At 38.9% G+C, this 18,658-nt stretch overlaps 1 protein-coding gene across 7 annotated transcripts; it reads right to left on the bottom strand.

The window, feature by feature from the left end:
- Nucleotides 1–384: 384 nt before the first annotated feature.
- Nucleotides 385–18,617, bottom strand: ACRBP (acrosin binding protein). Of its 7 annotated transcripts, XM_083351915.1 has the most exons (10): nucleotides 18,499–18,617; nucleotides 17,203–17,319; nucleotides 15,338–15,516; nucleotides 11,895–11,989; nucleotides 7,299–7,756; nucleotides 4,054–4,186; nucleotides 3,625–3,804; nucleotides 3,351–3,515; nucleotides 3,181–3,267; nucleotides 385–701 (listed from the first exon to the last, which is right to left on the bottom strand). In XM_083351915.1, exons 2-10 carry the CDS (start codon nucleotides 17,220–17,222, stop codon nucleotides 588–590), a joined length of 1,431 nt encoding a protein of 476 aa, XP_083208041.1. In that variant the 5' UTR covers nucleotides 17,223–17,319; nucleotides 18,499–18,617; the 3' UTR covers nucleotides 385–587. The 7 variants fall into 7 exon arrangements, with proteins under 7 accessions (XP_083208041.1, XP_083208040.1, XP_083208037.1 ...); XM_083351914.1 differs by lacking the exon at nucleotides 18,499–18,617 and having other exon boundaries at nucleotides 3,137–3,267; nucleotides 15,338–15,550; nucleotides 17,163–17,261; XM_083351911.1 differs by lacking the exon at nucleotides 18,499–18,617 and having other exon boundaries at nucleotides 15,338–15,550; nucleotides 17,163–17,261.
- Between the last annotated feature and the right edge of the window lie 41 nt (nucleotides 18,618–18,658).

Below are 18,658 nucleotides of genomic sequence, written 5' to 3'. Positions count from 1 at the left end.
GGCCTTACCAAGGCATTACAAAGTGGTATTAACAGTTCTCGTGATCTTGATTCTATCCCTCTGTTAATGCAGCCCAGCACTGTGTTGGCTTTTTTGGCAGCTGTAGCACTCTGCTGGCTCATATGTAAGTGACTGTCTACTAGGACTCCGAGATCCCTCTCACAGTTACTGCTATTGAGCAAGGTACCACTTATGCTGTACCTGTGCATTTGGTTTTTCTTGCCTAAATGTAGAACCTAATGTTCTTTCTCTTATAGATACATATTTCTCGCTTTCACTTCATTTGTCAGTTCATGCTTTTTATCATTTACCTTTCTTACATCCATTTGCTGTAACCCCGACCCAACCAGGAAGATTTGGTAAAAATAATTGTTGAGAAACCTCAACAGGACAAAATTTATGAGTTGGATTTAGCAGGCGGAGCTTCCACAGTGAAATAAAAGCATACTACTGTAGTACTTTAATACAGAGACTATATATTTAAACATCTTTAAATTGAGAGTCATAAAACAGTGGCTACATTTGTGCCTAAATCTCTTTTGGGCCTTTTCCTTTTTTGTTCAAACTACTTCATTCTGTTTTTTCATTCACCCTTCAGTAAAATTCAAGAATTTCTGGCTCCAGAGCAGCACTTCAACTTCTCCTTCCTCTCTGCTTAGCTCATGATACATCTGATCTTTTAGGCAGCCAATCCGCAATACCTGAGGATGGAGATAGAAAGAATTTAGAAAAAAAGTTAGAGGTGAATTCATCTGTCCTGAAAAAAATCGCTGTATCTTCAAATTGATACTTTTTCTGGAGGTACTAAGCAATGGATCAGCCTCAGAAACTAGAAATTCTGATTTAAAAAAAAAGAACTGGGAAAATGCCACTGAGGACCAGAGTACATAATTGACTGGAAATAAGTTTCAGAAAGCCTAAAAGGTTCAGCAGTGAATAAAAGAAAAATTGCGGTGTTGTTCTGTACTCCTTTCCCTGTTTTATTAGAAAAGTGTCTCCCCCTTATTTTGGCCACAAGTACACCAGGAATTTGGAGACATATTGTCAGCATTCTTGCAAAATCATAGGTTTGACAATTAATCAAAAGTCCTGTTTTCCAAAAGTCATTTTTTAAAGTAAAAAACAAGTAATTTTTCCAAAAATGTACTGCAGCTTCATACTGAACCCAAATTGTTAAACAAGTTACAAGGGTTCATACGCTGAACTAAGTTATTAACTATAACTCCCAGACCCCAGTTCCTGACTTGCCTAAGAAGCTGTGCCCAAACTACATTGAAGTTAAGTAAAATGTTTGAACCCAACCACTGATTATGAGAAATAAATGCCCAGAAAGCAAAATAATCCTTTTTCCCTTTAAAATGCTGCTTTTACACATATATATAATCTATATCCTTTCAAAAAGGGAGCAGAAGGGAAGGAAGAGGAGAGAGGAGGAGAGGAAAGGAAAAACAATAAACTAATTAGAGAAAATGAATATATTACATATACGAAACATGAGCAAAATAGGCAAACTACCCAGATCAGGCATTCCTGGAAATAAAGCAGGTGTAGAGACAAATATTTTGTTTTGCAATATCCCAACTATCCAATTTTCAAACACAGTCAAGTGAGGATGATGGCACCATACCTAAAAGACCAGTTATGGGATAGATAATCATCAGAAAATATATGTGCTTGGTAGGGGTAAAAATGACTTGATGACATATAATCTATGTAAATTATATCTCAAGCTAGAGATGAGAAACCTTTTCCTACATTCAATAGAAATATAGAAAGACAAAATAGGGCAAAATAAAGGTAAAGGTAAAGGTTCCCCCGCACATGTGTGCTAGTCGTTTCCGACTCTAGGGGCCGGTGCTCATCTCCGTTTCAAAGCCGAAGAGCCAGCGCTTGTCCGAGAACGTCTCCGTGATCATGTGGCCGGCATGACTAGACGCCAAAGGCGCACGGAACGCTGTTACCTTCCCACCGTAGTGGTCCCTATTTTTCTACTTGCATTTTTACGTGCTTTCGAACTGCTAGGTTGGCAGAAGCTGGGACGAGTAACAGGCACTCACTCTGTTACGCGGCACTTGGGATTCGACCCACCAAACTGCCGACTGTCTGATCGACAAGCTCAGCGTCCTAACCCACTGAGCCACTGCATCCCTTTTAGAGCAAAATAGACAGGCTTAAAATGAAAATCCATTTTAATATTAATGAAGCTCAGTTTCAATGTAAACTATTAACTGTACCCAAATCAGCAAATATGGAGTATCAGTGATGGCTGAAGAAAGGACCACATGAGTTTATTGGGAAAATTACAAGTGACTGAGGGTTGCCCATTTGTCTTGAATGAACTAATGAAGTTTCATAGAGAATTATTTTGGCTGTTGAAAGGAAAACAACAATTAAGCCTACCCAACCCTGGAGGGAAAATAACTGATTACAAATAATTTCTATTCTTTGATTCCTAGTTATCAAGCAATAAATAATTTATCCATTTAAGAGTAGGGGAAAGAAAGAACCTGGCACTGATAGGAAGTTATAAAGATCAGGGAGTTTTGCTGAATTGTAAGCATACAGTAGGATATTTTTCAGAGATAGGGATTTTCAGCTTTTTAAGGTAAAGGTAAAAAGGTAAAGGTAAAGTTTCCCCCGCACATGTGTGCTAGTCGTTTCCGACTCTAGGGGCCGGTGTTCATCTCCGTTTCAAAGCCAAAGAGCCAGCACTTGTCCGATGACGTCTCCGTGGTCATGTGGTCAGCATGACTAGACGCCAAAGGCGCACGGAACGCTGTTACTTTCCCACCGTAGTGGTCCCTATTTTTCTACTTGCATTTTTACGTGCTTTTGAACTGCTAGGTTGGCAGAAGCTGGGATGAGTAACAGGCGCTCACTCTGCTACGCAGCACTTGGGGATTTGACCCGCCAAACTGCCGACCTTCTGATCAACAAGCTCAGTGTCCTAACCCACTGAGCGTCCTAACCCACTCAGCTTTTTATGACCAGTGAAAAGGTGCCATTATTTCTTCTTCTTCTTCCCAGCTTGGCTACTGAAAAACAGCATATCCACAGTAATGGTATATGATAATTCAGAAATTGTCTAAAGTCTTTATTAGAAATGAGAAAGTTGGCCTCATTTAGAAAGGCTTACCGATGACCTGTGGGAATACAGGACAAAAAGATGGGAGTCCTCACCTTCTTGTTTCGGATGGTGTATTCCATGCACTGATTGCTCTTGAATGCACAATAAGTTGGATGTTGAACTCCTGTTGAGTCACAAATCTAAGAAGAATGAAATGAGACAGTAGTGGGAATCACGAGAGGAACAACCAACCAATGGCTAAAAAAAGCTACTTAATGTCCACCTTGTCTGGGAAATCTCCGCCATGAAAGAAAGAATATTCTGACTGCAGCCAAAGAGCTACACGATAATCATCACAGCCATGAGCCGCCAAGCGACCGCACCAGTACTCTGTCCGCATGCCACCATAAGTTTCAAACCCATAAAATTCTTGTAGATTTGGGGAGCTCTAAGAATAAGAATGGGAAAATTAGAGGACATTATAGCTGTAGTGGAAATATAGCTGTAGTGAAAGGGGCAAGATTCTCCAATATCTCATCAATCTAACCTTTATTTACCTCGAGGCTCCTAGCCCGATGCTGAGCCAGAATCCCAGGGTTAATGTAGTTTGTGAAGATGCCATCACTGCAGTGGGTGCGTTTCAGATTGGAGGCCCCTTGACACTGCTCTGTTTTTAGAGAGCAAAATGCACATTCATCACACAGATCTGCATGACGCCGGCCAAGGTTATCGCACACCTAGTGAACAGGGAATGAGAACAAAACAAGCTCAAATTCTGGGAATAATCTTTAGGCCTTGCTTCCCTAAATATGTGGCAAATCATTGTTGGAGTGAATTAGCCAGGAAACGTTCCCAAATTGCATTAAAGTATATTCTAGCGGCATAAATGTTGTGGCATAAGCATTTAGAGGGGGCCTGGAGATGTCTGCCAAGTGCCGAATTCTACGGTAGGAAAGATGCCTTAGGTAATCAGCAGTGAATCTTACCAGATCCTCAGAGCCAAAGTTTTTTCTTTCTATTTCTTTCCAGGCTCTGCTAATAGCTGAGGATATGCAAATGTCCTGAAGCACTGCATAGCAGAGAATCACCAGAGCTTCATCCTTGTCAATAGCTAAAAGACTGGTATAGCCAGAGAATAAGAAGAAAGATATGGAGGAATAACAAGAAAAACTGTTTTAATTTTATTCCTCTCTCCCCACCTGCCCATCCTATCAGGGCAACTTGTAATGCCTACTGTTTCAGAGAACAGTGTCTGTTTGATATGTAGCTAGGAATAAAACTCAGTCTTAAGGCAAAGTGCATTCACTTGCATCTTATTCTCCCATCCCCACCTCCCATCCATCATCAAATTGTTCTTTTTTTTAAAAGAAAGCTTGTAGGGCTAACAAACCTGTGCTGAACATGTCTAAGACTACCAGTAGATGACACCAGAGAATTTTTATTTTTATTTTTAATTTAAGTCCTATTATTCCAGTCATCTCATGGATCAACAATTATTTTTTTTATTTTCATTCAAAGAAATTTAATAAATGAATAAATATAAATAAATAAATTTATTTCTCATTCCTTTCAGGGAAAGGTCTAAGAAGAAATGTTTATAGTGAATTCATTGCTACATAGGAGCAAGAACAATAACTTACATGATTTGGGTAATGCTACTACCTCAACATTTATCCAGATGTGAACCTTATAGATATAATTGTCAAAGATGCCCACGATCTTCTTGCTATATACCTTCATCAGCACACCAGTGTTATTGATACTTCATGCATGGGAGACAGCCAAATCCTGTATGATAGAACACTGAGCGGGCTCTGATTATTGGCTAAAAGAGCCAAATACCCATTCAAGTGGAAACATTATTGAAAAACATTGAGGAATTTATATAATTGCTTTTGTCAAACAACTAAAGATAGTCCTTGACTTACAATCATTGTTTAGTCACAATAGTACCTAGGAAAGTGACTTACAACTAGCCCTCATACTTATCACCCACATAGCATTCCCATGGTCACATAATCAAAATTTCGGTGCTTGGCAACTGGCATCTATTTACGAATGCAGAGTCCCTGGGTCATGCAATTGCCATTTGTGACTTTCCTAGCCAGTAATAGGGATTTCTGTGGCTGTCTACATTGCTAGAGTATCTGCCTTCCTGGGTGCTTTGTGCATCCCACATTTTAAATTCAGAGTTTTTTTCTGGTATCAACATACTTTCATCCTTGAACAGGTTTGCCCTATCCTATTGCCTTTCCAAAGTTGGCTTGAGACATTGTCATTTGAATAACCATGGGTAAGATCCAAGTTAAGTGCACTGTTTAGGTCGTGCTTCTATACTAGCATTTTAATCTTTTTTTTTACTTAAATAAGACTTGTAGTAGTATTGTAGAATTAAGAATTGGATGAATTGGATGAGTAAAAAATTTGTAGCATATTAGAGGATATACCCAATAAACTGTGAATTGCATAGAACTCTGAAGGTCATGGTAGTTTCAACACTATATGAAATTGTTTGCTTTGCAACATAGTGTTTTTCTCACCTAATACATAGTAAGGTCAAATTTTCATGACTTTTGCAACCCCCACATTTTTTTACTGTATAACATCCTCCCTGTGTCTAGAAAGGCTTTGATATGTAGGTCAGCTCTCCTTCAGTTATGATGATTAATTAAAAAATAAAGATAATAAACTCATTATCCTATGTTTTTAAAAAGGAAGAGTTGTGTTGTTACAATAACTTGAAGAAGTAATTTACAGGCATCCATGCCTTTGCTGTTGCGATTTCTTTTTCAACAAGAGACACCCTCCTGCTTCCAGGTTGACACCCTCATTATTATTTTTACTATTATTTTGATTACTGTGAGTTAGTTATACATTTAGCCTGTGCTTCTTAGAATGGGATGGAATGTGATATATATAAGATCTCTGTTTCTCTGATGTGAGTGTTCCTGGTTTTTTTGGTATGACCCTGGTGATTTTTGTTAACCTAATAAGGGAACAGGCTTTGACCAACTGCTTTGGCTCAATCATTTCAGGTGAGATTTTTCCCCACTATATCTTATGAAGAGATGTAGAAAGGATCCACTGGCAGTGGATGGTAATGCTGATACCACAGATCTTCTTCCATTCCTAGGTCGTTAAATTTCAGCACATGGCTGCCATCCCTTAATTCAAAGATGACAACCGTAAGATAGCCAGGGGTCACACTTAGACTTTGGCTAGTAGTGCAAGGGCTACATGTCAAACATGTAAACAGGACTAAAAGTTATTTGCTTCTTTCAACACGATCCAAGTTTATTTTATGGTTTCAGTTATAGATTTACCTTAAAATTGCATAGCTGGGGGTCGGTCAGGGTTTGAAGGTCATAAAAAAGGAATGGTGGTGCTTTGCATAGACCTGGGGCATCAGCTCACTCCCCTCAAACCTAATCTTTTAAGAGTGAATAATAACCTAAGCATTTCTTCTTTTTGTAACTACTCCCTTACCTGTTTGCCTAGGCCAGGGCCACTCTTTCTAAACTATTTTCTACAGCTGCCCACCCATCTTTGAATCAACAAAAAATAATGCCAGAGTAAACTTGGCTGTTTGTGTTGCCAATCTGTATTCTGCCTGTAGGGCATGTGTTCTGTGAGTCAGTGTCACGTCACGTGGGATTTTTCTGATTTCCGTGTGCCATTTGCTATGGCCAAAGTGATTGCCTTTCTCGTTTGGGTTTGCCGCTGTCCCCCTTGAGCAGATCAGAAGCCAACAATCAGAGCATTCCAGTGGGAATAATGCCAGTCTGACTTTGGGTCTGTACCTAGACTTCACTAACTTGGTCTGATTCCCCATTCTCCCACACCCAATGTCCCAATATATATATATATTTTAAAAGTGTTTTTTAATGGGAAGAAACTAAATGAGAAATGGCTTTGAAAGGAGAGAGAGATTTTCATGATTGCACAACTACTAGATTTTGAAAAGGGAAGAACCGTCTAGCTCTTCTCGACTTTGGAGAGAAGAACAAATACAGGAAAACTGGCAAATAAGCAACCAAAGCAAACTTCCACATCCGATTGTTCTTTCTATAAAGGCACTGCGGTAAAAATAGTGGAGCTATTTCATATCAAGCTAAAGATACATTTCAGCATATTGATAAAGCAGATTAGCACAGGCACGTCACTTCTCCTTCAAATGCAATAGCAGATATATATATATATATATTGTTTTCAAGCTGGATTTGGCCTTTACCTTCCTGAGATGTCTTTTTCACTATTCAGACCTAGATTTTTATCATTCAGTTTCTTTTCCTTCAGGTTCTTTTCCAAAGACAATGCTTCACCAATCAGATGGTGGATGTCTTTAAAGAGATGCTGGTTTGTGACCTCTTCTGTGGTTTCATCATTTTTGATGAATAAGGTGAACGCTTCAGGAGGAAAGGTGCTCATTTCAGCATCTAAGCCAGTTGACCATTCAGCGAGCTGTTGGGCTTCCAGATTACTGTGTGGAACATGGAAATCTTTCCTCAGCAGGGGCTCCTGTCCTGAGACTGCAAAGGAGTATTTCAAAATGGAGTCAATATTGGAGCGGAGGCGGTCTTCAAGGGTTAGTGGAGAAACCTCAGTAGGGGCTAAGGGATGATTCTCACTTGGGGCTGTAGGGAGAACGTCACTCTCTTCAAGGAGTGGCAGCTTAGGACACAGGATCCGCTATCCAGGAAAAAAGGGGGGAAGAATTGGGGAAATATAACTGTAGTATACACACAGAATCTCATTCCCACTCCTTCCCAATATACAGATGTCTCCAACTCCTAACTTATAGTCAATTCTTGATATTCTCTCCACTAAGGTTGCCTAATTTGTTGCTATTATTTCTCTTTACACACTATAGTTTTCCTAAAGGTAATTTCCCTTTGCTGTTTCTAGCATCTATCACTGGAAGTAGGCTTCTCTCATCCCATTGGCCAAAGTAGCACACAAGACTTGGGCTATATAACTTTCTGCTATTCACAAAAGATCTAAGCATTCCCTTGTTATATAAGGCAACCTGTCCATGTCATTAGGCTTCTTGAGTTCCCCATAGCCTTAAAGAATATGAACAGCATATATGTTCTTTCCTTAGTGGATGCACAAAACCAAAAAGATTAAGAATGGGGAGGGCCACAAAAGAGCTCTGAACTGCATTAAAAATAGAGAGAAGATAGAATAAATGAGAAAGAGCTCATCTCCATTTCCTTCAAAGAGTTGGTGATAAGCCAGAAATATCTACTTAATTTGATATACTCTCTATACTACAGTATCTTCACTCACAGTTCATCAAATGGAGTGCAACTGAGAAATTGCTGTTGAGTTAAACCCTAGTTATTGAGGCTTTCAGAATTCAGGTGAATCCATATAGCTGGATTGTGCAACTTTTCAAGAATCAAAAGAAGTATTTTTCTGTTGAATACTATGTTGATTGAAAAGGGACATGGGCAAGGCAAAGAGCTGAGTAGTATTGGGACAAATACAAAATTTGATGTAAAATTTAATTTGAAAATAAAATCAATCAATATTAATTAATGTAAGGGATACAATAATTCCCTTGTAGTTAATATACCCCCCCTTAGATAAAAGAGACGCATAGATATTTTCAATACAGAGACTTTGATCTTGGTTAATAACATGATCCTTGGCCATTTTCAGATACTGTATGTCTCCTGTTTCTTCCAATTAATCCTGTATTATTGGACATAGCTATTTGCCCTGGAAAACAATCTCAGCCTAGTAGGAACTGTCTCTAGAACTTGGCAGCATCCGTGTTTAAGATGAACCATATAAACTATGTCCTTTCTGCAAACCTGGCTAGTGTTAAATGTGACACCTCAGACGTAATTCCTAACACACCTAGTAATTATCTTTCTGCCAGAATGACTGGAGCAGGATGGGATAACCAGGGCCTATTCTAAGCCAGTAATCACTAAATACAAGGGCCTTTAAATCCCCTTTAAACACCTCAGCACTTTCATAGTGACAAAGAGAAGACAGTTGATTTTTGAAAGCCCAGAACTTGGAGACTGTCACCCTGGAGCAGAGATAGAAAGACAAATATAATTAGAGGAACACAAGGAGCAAACAGAATTGTAAGGAGAAGTAAGAATAATTAGATACTGGGGAAATTGTGATCAAGGAACTCTGAATATTAGTATTAATAGTTTTCATAATCCACAGAAGCCATTTTTATCACAGACACCATGATTACAATAAAAGCATTAAAGCTATGCTGATACTTGAATCTATACATCATCTCAGTGTCATTTTCAAGAACACAGACATCTTTCCCTTCACCTAGTTTTTAATCTCCAAAACCTTCACCTTGTCAGATTTTGCAGATAATAAGAAGACTAATGCAGTTTGAACTCCAGATTCCGGATATTCGTAACTAACCACAAAGAGTCACTGAAGTTGAAAGAACACTGACGCATAACTGTCAAAAATGTGTGGTGTGTGAAAATTTAATTTGCACTGGGTTAAGACAGTTAGAAAAAAGAAATAGGACATTCAAGGGGTTTGACTACATAGAGGATTGGGGTGAAAGAAACAATTAGAAGGAGAAACTGTTGAATGGAGAAATAATACACTCTAAGACAGGGATCCTCAACCCCTGGTCTGTGGACTGGCACCAGTCCGCAGCATGCCAGCAAGCAGGTTGCACAAACAAGCAAAGCTCCATCCTTGGGATGCCGGCAGTATTGAAAATCACACCCCCTCTGGTCCACAAAAATACCTCTCTCCATGGCACCGGCCCTAGGTGCCCAAAAGGTTGGGGACCTCTGCTCTAAGAGTTTTAAAAAGAGAAGACACTGTGAAGGGGAGGAGAGAAGATCCACTTAGTTCATTTCCTTGTGCCTCTGATTTCCCTCCTGCCAACCTATTTCCTGCTTCATTTAACTGTCTCTGAATAGATAAGTCATGGATGAGGTGTGTTTATTTCCAATTGGACTAATTCAAAAAGAACTTAAGGGTCTTTCTTCTTCCTGTTTCCCATTCCTCTTTATCTTCGGTGTTTTTCTCCTTGCGCTTTCTCGTCTATAGCTGCACACATCAATTGCTAGCTTCAAGCAGAGACAGCAGTGGATATCTTTGTGCAAATGAGTTGAATTTTTAGTAGAGAAACAAATGCTTAATTCTAGTTTGGTTGAACAGATACTTAAAAAGAACAGCGAAAGCGTAATCTGGAGGTATGAAGGAGGCTATGGTAATGCTGAAAGAAAGCAATGGGAGAGTGGAAGAATGAGAAACAGAATAGATGAAGTCAGGGTATCTTCAGGATTGATCTATTAGAAGTACCTCTGTAATATCTCTGGTTATATTTAGTAAGGGTTGCCTGAGGAGGGCAACTAATGGTCCCATGTTCCTAGTGTGAGAAGACAAAAGGGAATTCTTAGATACTGAGTGGAACCCTTAGAAACTCAAAGCATTGAATATGTCCCCTTAAGGAGTGTAGCTCCATAAAGAGAGTTTAGGTGGTTCTCAAAGGAGGCAAGTGCTCTGACACTGACACACCCCATGATGTCAGGCAATACTGCAAAGTCCTGGGTTATCCCCAAAGTAGAATAAAGACCCACTGGGCATAGACTTAGTATCTTTTTAGCAGCATAGCATGGCCTTGCAGTCAAGATGTTCAAAAATTCCAAGTTTGCCTTATGAAACATCAAGATATTATCTTCCCCATGCATATATTTTAACATTTATTTGACAGCAATATTTATAAACAAGAATATATATTAGTTCATTTTTTTAAAAAATAAAATCCCTGGTCTTTGCATTTTTAGCTGGTGCCTCTGAGCTTACTTATCTCAATTCTTCTCTTGGGACTGGCTATGCTTTTGGATTGACCATCAACCAATAATGGTCCTTATGAGAAGGTAAGTTATGAGGTGATGGTATGTGGGAATGACCTTGGGAGGAGGAGGAAGAGCATGGGAAGCATTTCAGAAGGGATCTTCCAGTGACTAAAAGGAGAGGAGAAATTCTTTCAGTCTTGCAAGACTGATGTTTAGCCCTTCATGTTAGTCAGACATGAAGCACAACCAGGAGCACCACCACAATCTTTATTGTAAGGTTACATTAAACAGAATCTTGCAAGACTGAAAGTATTTCTCCCTTCCTTTCTTTTTATCTCTGGAAAACTGGGGAGGGACCCTTCTAGCACACTTACCAACTTTTCCCCCATTTGCAAACTGAGTTGCCTCTTACAGGTGGTTGCCTAGGTTGCCGGTCTTTCTCCTGTCTCCCAAGGTCATTCCCATATACCAGTGATGGCGAACCTTTTAGAGACCAAATGCCCCAAACCCACCCCCCACCTACTCTGCCCCTGCCCCATGCTCCACCCACCTGCAAGGCCACCCACTGCCTCCACGGCCCGCCGCAGCAGATCGCCCAGGAAGCCCAGCAGCGCCATGGCGGCCACGCCCTCTGCCCGCCCCCTGCAGCATCATCTGCATGTGACAGGGCGCGAGGGCAGAGTCTTGTCTCCGCTGTCCGGCTGCCATGTCCTTGGCTGCACTGCTCTGCGTAGGCTGTGCTCAGGGGCGATTCTCCTCCAGTGGGGGCTGCTGGTGAGGAAGGGACTGTTGGGGGAGGCGGGGATGGGGTGATGGCACACGTGCCCACAGAGAGACCTCTGAGTGCCACCTCTGGCACGCGTGCCATAGGTTCGCCACCACTGCCATATACCATGCTAGATGCCCTTCATGACATTTACAAATCTCATCTTTTTACTTTCTTAATTTTACCCAAATCACTATCTACTAAGGGATTGACCCCGTAAAATGAACATGACTGTAAGGCATGTTCTTGCTCTTACTTTGGTGTAGAACTTCTGGTTTAAGCATCGAAACTGTGCAAAAACACAAAAAGTCTCAAAATGTGGGTTTTGGGGAAGTTCAGCACAAACAGGACCTGGAAGCAGAAGGTGAAAGAGAACAATTTTCTCCCAAGACAGCAACGAGACAAGTCTGAAATGAATGAAATCATACTAAGCTAATAAAACAGCTATGTTCATTAACGTCAATGGGCAGTGGAAATTTAAATCATTCAGTATATTCTGAAAGAGTAAACTTCAAAAATGTCCCTTAAACCAATTAGAAGTCTCACAATAGAAAATGTTTTAACACAGGATTACTTTTTGCTTCCCAAATGCAAGGTATTAAGAATGACAACCTGCACTACAATATTGCAGGCAAACAGCAATCTGAATTCCAAAATAAAAAATAAAAAAATCAATAGATACATTTCAAAAATGAGTTAGGGTGCCAAAGTAAAAGAATAAACCCAAGCTAATTTTCTACAACTCTTCCCCAGATCATCTCCTCGGTAGCAACTCTTTGTCCTATATGGCAATATTTTGGCTCTGAATGTAACATCAAGAAAATAGTCACACTTCTGGTAGTGCTGTTGCTAGTACAAATACATACATACACTAATTTCCAAGAAAGCCCCCCCACTAAACATCTTCAGCTCTTTTGCAGCATCTTCACCTCTCCTTAGGGCCATTGGATCTCAGCTAGTGATAGGGACTCAGTTCGGTCATTGTTTGATCTAAAGAAGGTAGTATTCATGGAAGAATATAAATAGAAGATTAAAAAGTCTATTTGTTTAACATTTGAGAAAACAGTTCTATGCAGTTGGTCACAATGGTCCTCCTGCCAAACTACTGGGAATGAATTTAGTACAGAGGCTAACTTTCCTTTGCATTTAAACCTTTATTCTTCCCTGTAGAACTGCAATTCCTAAATGCTCTATATCAGGGGTGTCAAACTCAATTTCATTGAGGGCCGCATCAGAATTGCGGTTGCCCTCAGGGGGCCGGGTGGGTGTGGCCAGGGTGGGCGTGGCCTACTGGGTGGGCATGGCTAGAGTGCGTATGGCCTACTGGGTGGGCATGGCCAGCTCTACATCATTCGCATCAAGGGTGCCTATGAGGGCCTGGGCAGGAGTGGGACAGATCTGAGAGTCTCTGGCAGAAGGAGATGGGACCGGGGTAAGTGCCAAGGCAGTGGGGGCCGTTCCCTCACTGTTTCCAGGATGGCTTCGCGGGCAACATGAAACCACTTCGCGGGCCGGATCCGTCCCCCGGGCCTTGTGTTTGACATGTCTGCTCTATATAAAAGAATCGAATGTAAATCCAATTATATATAATCCATTGGCCGAATGCCCCATCTACTGACTGATTTGAGAAGTAAAAATCATTTAATTTCTAATGTGATATTTCCTCAGCCCCTCTAGGCATGAAAGAAAATCAGCTGCATATTTCCTGACACTGTTCAGCAGTTTCCCAGCATCATTGCTCAGCTTTAGCATTTTATTTCTATTTGAAACTATGGCAGATACAGTACCAACAATCAATCTTCAGTCTTTCTTCCCCAATTCCATAGAGCATTAGTGTTCACAAAGCTATCTTGCTCTGGCATTTATAACTGTCTTTTTGTAGCTGATATTTGACTGTTACCACTCCATTTAGGAAAGCTATTGAATGAAGTTTAGTACTCCCGCTGCTATGGTCATAGTGATTTAAGCTTTTGAATTTAGATTTACTGCCATCTTGTAACACAGCTATCACATCTGGGGCCTTTGTACTCTTTTATTTTTAAATATATATATTTTATTGATTTTTTAACAGTCACCTTCCTATTTGGTAAATAGCATGTTGTCTGGGTTTATATCTAAAAACAATCAATAACAATTAATTTCTATAATTCCATAATCCACATAGTAGCTTTCTTTGATTTTCTCTTCTTCCAATAATATTCTCTTTGACCAAACTTGAATTGGTACATTTCTTAGTATTTTGATAGATAACAATTAAATATAAACATTTTTCTAGTATTTAACAACCACGTCAATATAAAGCTTCTTTTCTAATTGATCATCCTAATTACCTCGTCATAGATCCTGTTTTCAAAGTTCTTATTTAGATTTGTTTTCCCCACAATGTTCAAAACATTCTTACCAGTTAAGATTTTCTCAAAGTTAATTACACTTACCGTAAGTATGTAAGTCTTTTTCCTCATCCCAACAATTTTACATTTCTCATATCTTACAAAACAACAACAACAACAACAAAAGAGAAGGAAAAAAGGAAGGAAATAGTATACTACTTGAGAAATATGTCCCTCTTAAGCTAAGATACATTTATATCCAAAAATTTTCTATTCTTTTTAACCATATTCAAACAAATATTTAATCTTTAAATATTCCATCTAATAAATCCAGTCATCTAATCTTTTACAGTAAATCTATTCAGAACATTTTTATCAATTGAAATTTTCTCAAGATCAATTACACTTAAGTATCTAAAACATTTCCCTCATATAAACCATCCCAACATTTTTATATTTCTCATATCATAAAAAATACTATGTTACTTGAGGGGGGCATCCCTCTTAAACTAAAATACAATTATATCCAGAATTTTTCTATTTTTTAACCATATTCAAACAAGTGTTTAATCTTTAGATGTTCCATCTAATAAATCCCATCATCTAATTTCTTAATTTTAACTTGAGCCTTCCCCCCAAAAAACATCTTTCCTAATCTGCATGCTCCACTGGACCAAAACATCTTCCCATAGTCTTGTAGATCTTGTAAGTACCAGAGACAAATCCAGTAAGATACTACTAATTTATTTTCTTTTCATGGAAAGACTTCTTAATGTTTGTTAATTCACAACCTGGTAGTGTCTTGGCAGGTTAAGAGCTCTAGGCCTCCACAAAATGCAAGCCAATAGAGCACATGAAATAGACTAGAATAGAGCTGGAAGGGACCTTGGAGGTCTTCTAGTCCAGCCCCCCGCTCAAGCTCAAATAGTTGACACTTCGCTATATTCTTTATGTACATGACGTTATAGACCAGTCAATTATGGTAAAACTATGAATATCAGCCCAAATGTCAAAATGGTAAAGATAATCTGAAAGCTTTTCATTTTAAAATTAAAAAACAAAAAAAATTGGCAGTCTGTAAAGTCACAGTATGTCTTCAGTGTAGATATGTCACAACAAAAAGAGCAACGAGGAAGGAATGTTGACCAAATGAAATTTGTATCCCATCTGCAGAACGGGGGATAAAGATGTTTGTAAAAAGTGGAAGATTATTACTATAGCATACACACACATATATATTTCACGGTTAAATGTAAGGATTTTTAAACTACAGGCTATGAAAGACTAGCTATGTATGGGAAACCAAGTGCTACCAGCAACTCTCACCCCAAAAGGGTGCTGGAAGAAATCTGAAGTGTGCACCACGTACCCTCTGGGATCTGGCCATGATTCTCAAATTGATCCAGCTCTATTATTTTAGGGTCATGGCAACCTTTGTTACGGCGGATCTGACACACCAGGTTTGCCTTCCATGTGGGACTCAAGGAAGAGAAAAAGACCTCATATTCCTTGTCCGTGAGTGGGCTGCCTGGGTGTGAGGACAAGGAACTTGGGATTGCTGGTGTCAAAAAGATTGGGAATCCTGGAGGAAAAACAGCACAAGAAAGGAAATATATTAATCAGACAAACAGGACAGAGCAATGCTACATCAATTGATATTATTAATATCAATAAACTCTTTAAAAATATTGGCGACTTCCAATTATTTTAGCAAAACTGATGAGCAGAAAATAAATTGGTCTATTGATAAATTTCTAACAGCGTTAACAAAGTTAGATTTCCAGGAAGAAAAATAATTCCCCTTCTTCCTCCAAACTATACTGATGAAATGAAAGTTTGGAGGTTGAAATGGATCCATGACTTTGAATTTAGATAAATTCTGACACTTAAAAGGCAAATTACCAGTCTAAGAAATGTTTAGTTTTGGGTTTATATATGCATCAGGCTCTGATGAATTGATTTTGGGATATCTGGTGAGAAGCAAAACTTCCTAGGAGCTTGAAATTTCCTTTAGAAATGATCTTTCTCAATTCTAAAAGGCCTTGTAGAGTAGAAAAGTTTAAGAGTGGGACCCTATAAGTCCTCTTCTATGACATTTTTCCTGAAGAAAACGGGGTGTATTCTGAATAAACATGCAGAGTGTCATTGTGAATTCACAAGCTACAGTACTTGAAAATCCAAAACAAACTAAATCTGGTATTTCTTTATGCAAATCGAATAGCATCAGTTTAAGATTTCCTTGAAATAAAGAGCTATCAGCTTTCCTAAGATATATTCCTTTCTTCTTTTCAAGGCTTTTCTAGATTTATATACAAGAAGGTGGTCTATTGTTCAATTGTAAGCCGCCCTGAGTCTTCGGAAAAGGGCGGGATATAAATGGGATTAAAATAAAATAAAATAAATAAATAAATATAGATGTAAAATGTTTGGATATTTCAAGGGCATTTAGAAGAGTTTCTTCAGTTTGTTTAATGAGCAAGCATTCTGATTTAATTCACTGAAATACAATAGGCATAAATTCAGCTCAATGTGAAATATTTTTTTAAAAGTCATTTTTCCTCCAAGTGCAATGCAAAGAAATAACGTTCTGCCACGTATGAACCAAAAGTAAAGGGGGGTGGGAATCTTTTCCTAATATCTGCATACAAGCCTTTAAGTGATAAAAGGAAGCAATGCCAGTTCAGATTTTATCTGACCATCCCACATCCTTCCCAGCTTTATCAGATGGCAATCTTTAATCCAGGTAAGCAGACAAAGCCATTCTCCATAGTGTCCTGGCTGAAAAAACTACCGTCATTTCAAAACAAAGAAAAAACCCAACATTGTCAACAGTGTTAATACATGTCAAATTAAAGTGGAAAGCTGATTTTGTTTTTAACCAAAATGTGAAAGTTCAGCTTCCAAGCTTTTGGAGCATCTTTGCTGCATTAAGGACTTCAAATTTCTAGGCTTTGTGATGGTCCAATATATAAGAAATGGACCAGTACTCCATATTGGAGATTTCTAAAGGAACCTCCCAAGGGTCTCCAGGACTTTTGTTTGATTCCATATTGGCAAGAACTGGTGGATAGAGACCATGGGATAAAATATAGAGAAGTCCAACAGGTAAAATGGCAGTGATGGATGAAGCCAACTTTGATAAAAAAGCAGTAGTTTGGACAGTTTTTCATCGTACAGGTAAGTCAGCCACTCACCCACCAGAAAGGCCCATGATGAGGTCCTGAACCTCAGGACTGGCATTTTGCTTCTTTCATGTTAAAACTTCTCCACTTCTCACCAATACACCCCTTTTCAAAGGCCAACAAGACCAGACTCTTTTAGAATGAGAACACAATGACCTCACAGTTGAAGCTATTGCAGGAGAAACAAGAATCTTCGACAGGTTAAAAATGCTGGTAGGAAATGGACCCTTATGCATATAAAGAGGTTTCTCTGTTCCCCGTCTTTGGTTGCTGTTAAAAATCAGAATATAGTAGGCAGGTAGACAGTAGATACAGCCTGTTGAAAACTTTATTGTGAAGTGAATGGGAATTCCACAAGGTACACTTTTGATTCATTTGAGAGAAACTTGTCTATTTTGCCTCATTTTAATGCGAAGGATGCAATGCAATATTGATTTATTAGGTATTAAGTGTTCTCAAATCAGCAGAATGAGCAAACTGAAGGGATAAATCTCCCAAGAAATGTAGAAAACAGTCACAATGCTTAAGACAATAGACAGAATCCTGGTGAGTTTCATACTTTGCTACAAGCTAATTCAGTTCTGCAAGACTTGTCTTTTATTAGATCTTCTGTTTACCTTTGAAAGGCACCTGGCTAGAAATGGGAGGCTGCGAGTTCTAGTCCAAGTGACCTTACGCCTATCATTCTCTTAAAAGTAAGGACAAGCTGCTTCCAAAAATTTGCCAACAAAACTGCAGGAACCTGTCCCAGGCAGTTGCCAGGAATCAAGACTTGTTTTAAAGGCATTTCCCCACCCCAAAAGGTATGCATTTAGGTAGGAAATAGACCCTTATGCAGTGATAGACCCCACAATTAAAGAGCATCAGTCCAGCGTAGAGTGATAAGCAGGGAATTTATGTATCGATTTAATGGATTTATAGGGTTGCTGAACTCAAATACTGACTGCAAAGCAATGCTGGATCTATTACTATGCAAGGAAAGTATTATATAAAATTATATAACCGGGTAGAGTCAGCATTTGTAGTAGGCTAGGACCTTTCATTTTAGATTCATCTAGTGCCCAGCTTCTTTTAGATACCCCCCAAAAAAATATTCTCCCACAATGCGTCTAGGAACTTTTTCTAATTTAACTTCTGCTGTTTTACTTACTGTTTTACTGTATTTTTAGTAAAAATTGTACATTAACAATATTGAGTTTCTTAAAATAAATGATGAAAGGTAGATATATGACTCATTGTATGGATGGAGGCAAAATATATAATTCATGCAGGCAGTTCTTTCAAGTATAAAAATCATTTAGCTCAATCTTATTAAATACTCTACTTATTCATCCAAATTACTACTTACTTTTTCCCTTTCGCTAACTGCTCCTGCTTTTATTCTAGCACCCTTTCCAAGTTGGGAGAAACAATTTAATATCCTGAAGTGCTGAAATGCAAACTGACATTTTGAAGCAGAAAATTATCAGCTAATAATTAAATCAATCACACCACCCTCCACTCAAAAG

This window comes from Vipera ursinii (assembly GCF_947247035.1).
Source record: "Vipera ursinii genome assembly, chromosome: 2".
NCBI classification, from domain to species: Eukaryota; Metazoa; Chordata; class Lepidosauria; order Squamata; family Viperidae; genus Vipera; species Vipera ursinii.
This window is presented reverse-complemented; position numbering and strand designations above follow the sequence as displayed.

Bases quoted from the DNA above. Each gene is read 5' to 3' on its own strand.
- ACRBP (XM_083351911.1), bottom strand. From the start codon at position 17,208: ATGCCAGTCCTGAGGTTCAGGACCTCATCATGGGCCTTTCTGGTGG. The intron at 15,551-17,162 runs GTGAGTGGCTGA...TTTTTCCTCCAG, and splicing joins ATCATGGGCCTTTCTGGTGG to GATTCCCAATCTTTTTGACA. The intron at 7,757-11,894 runs GTAAGAGCAAGA...TTTCCTGGATAG, and splicing joins ACCAGAAGTTCTACACCAAA to CGGATCCTGTGTCCTAAGCT.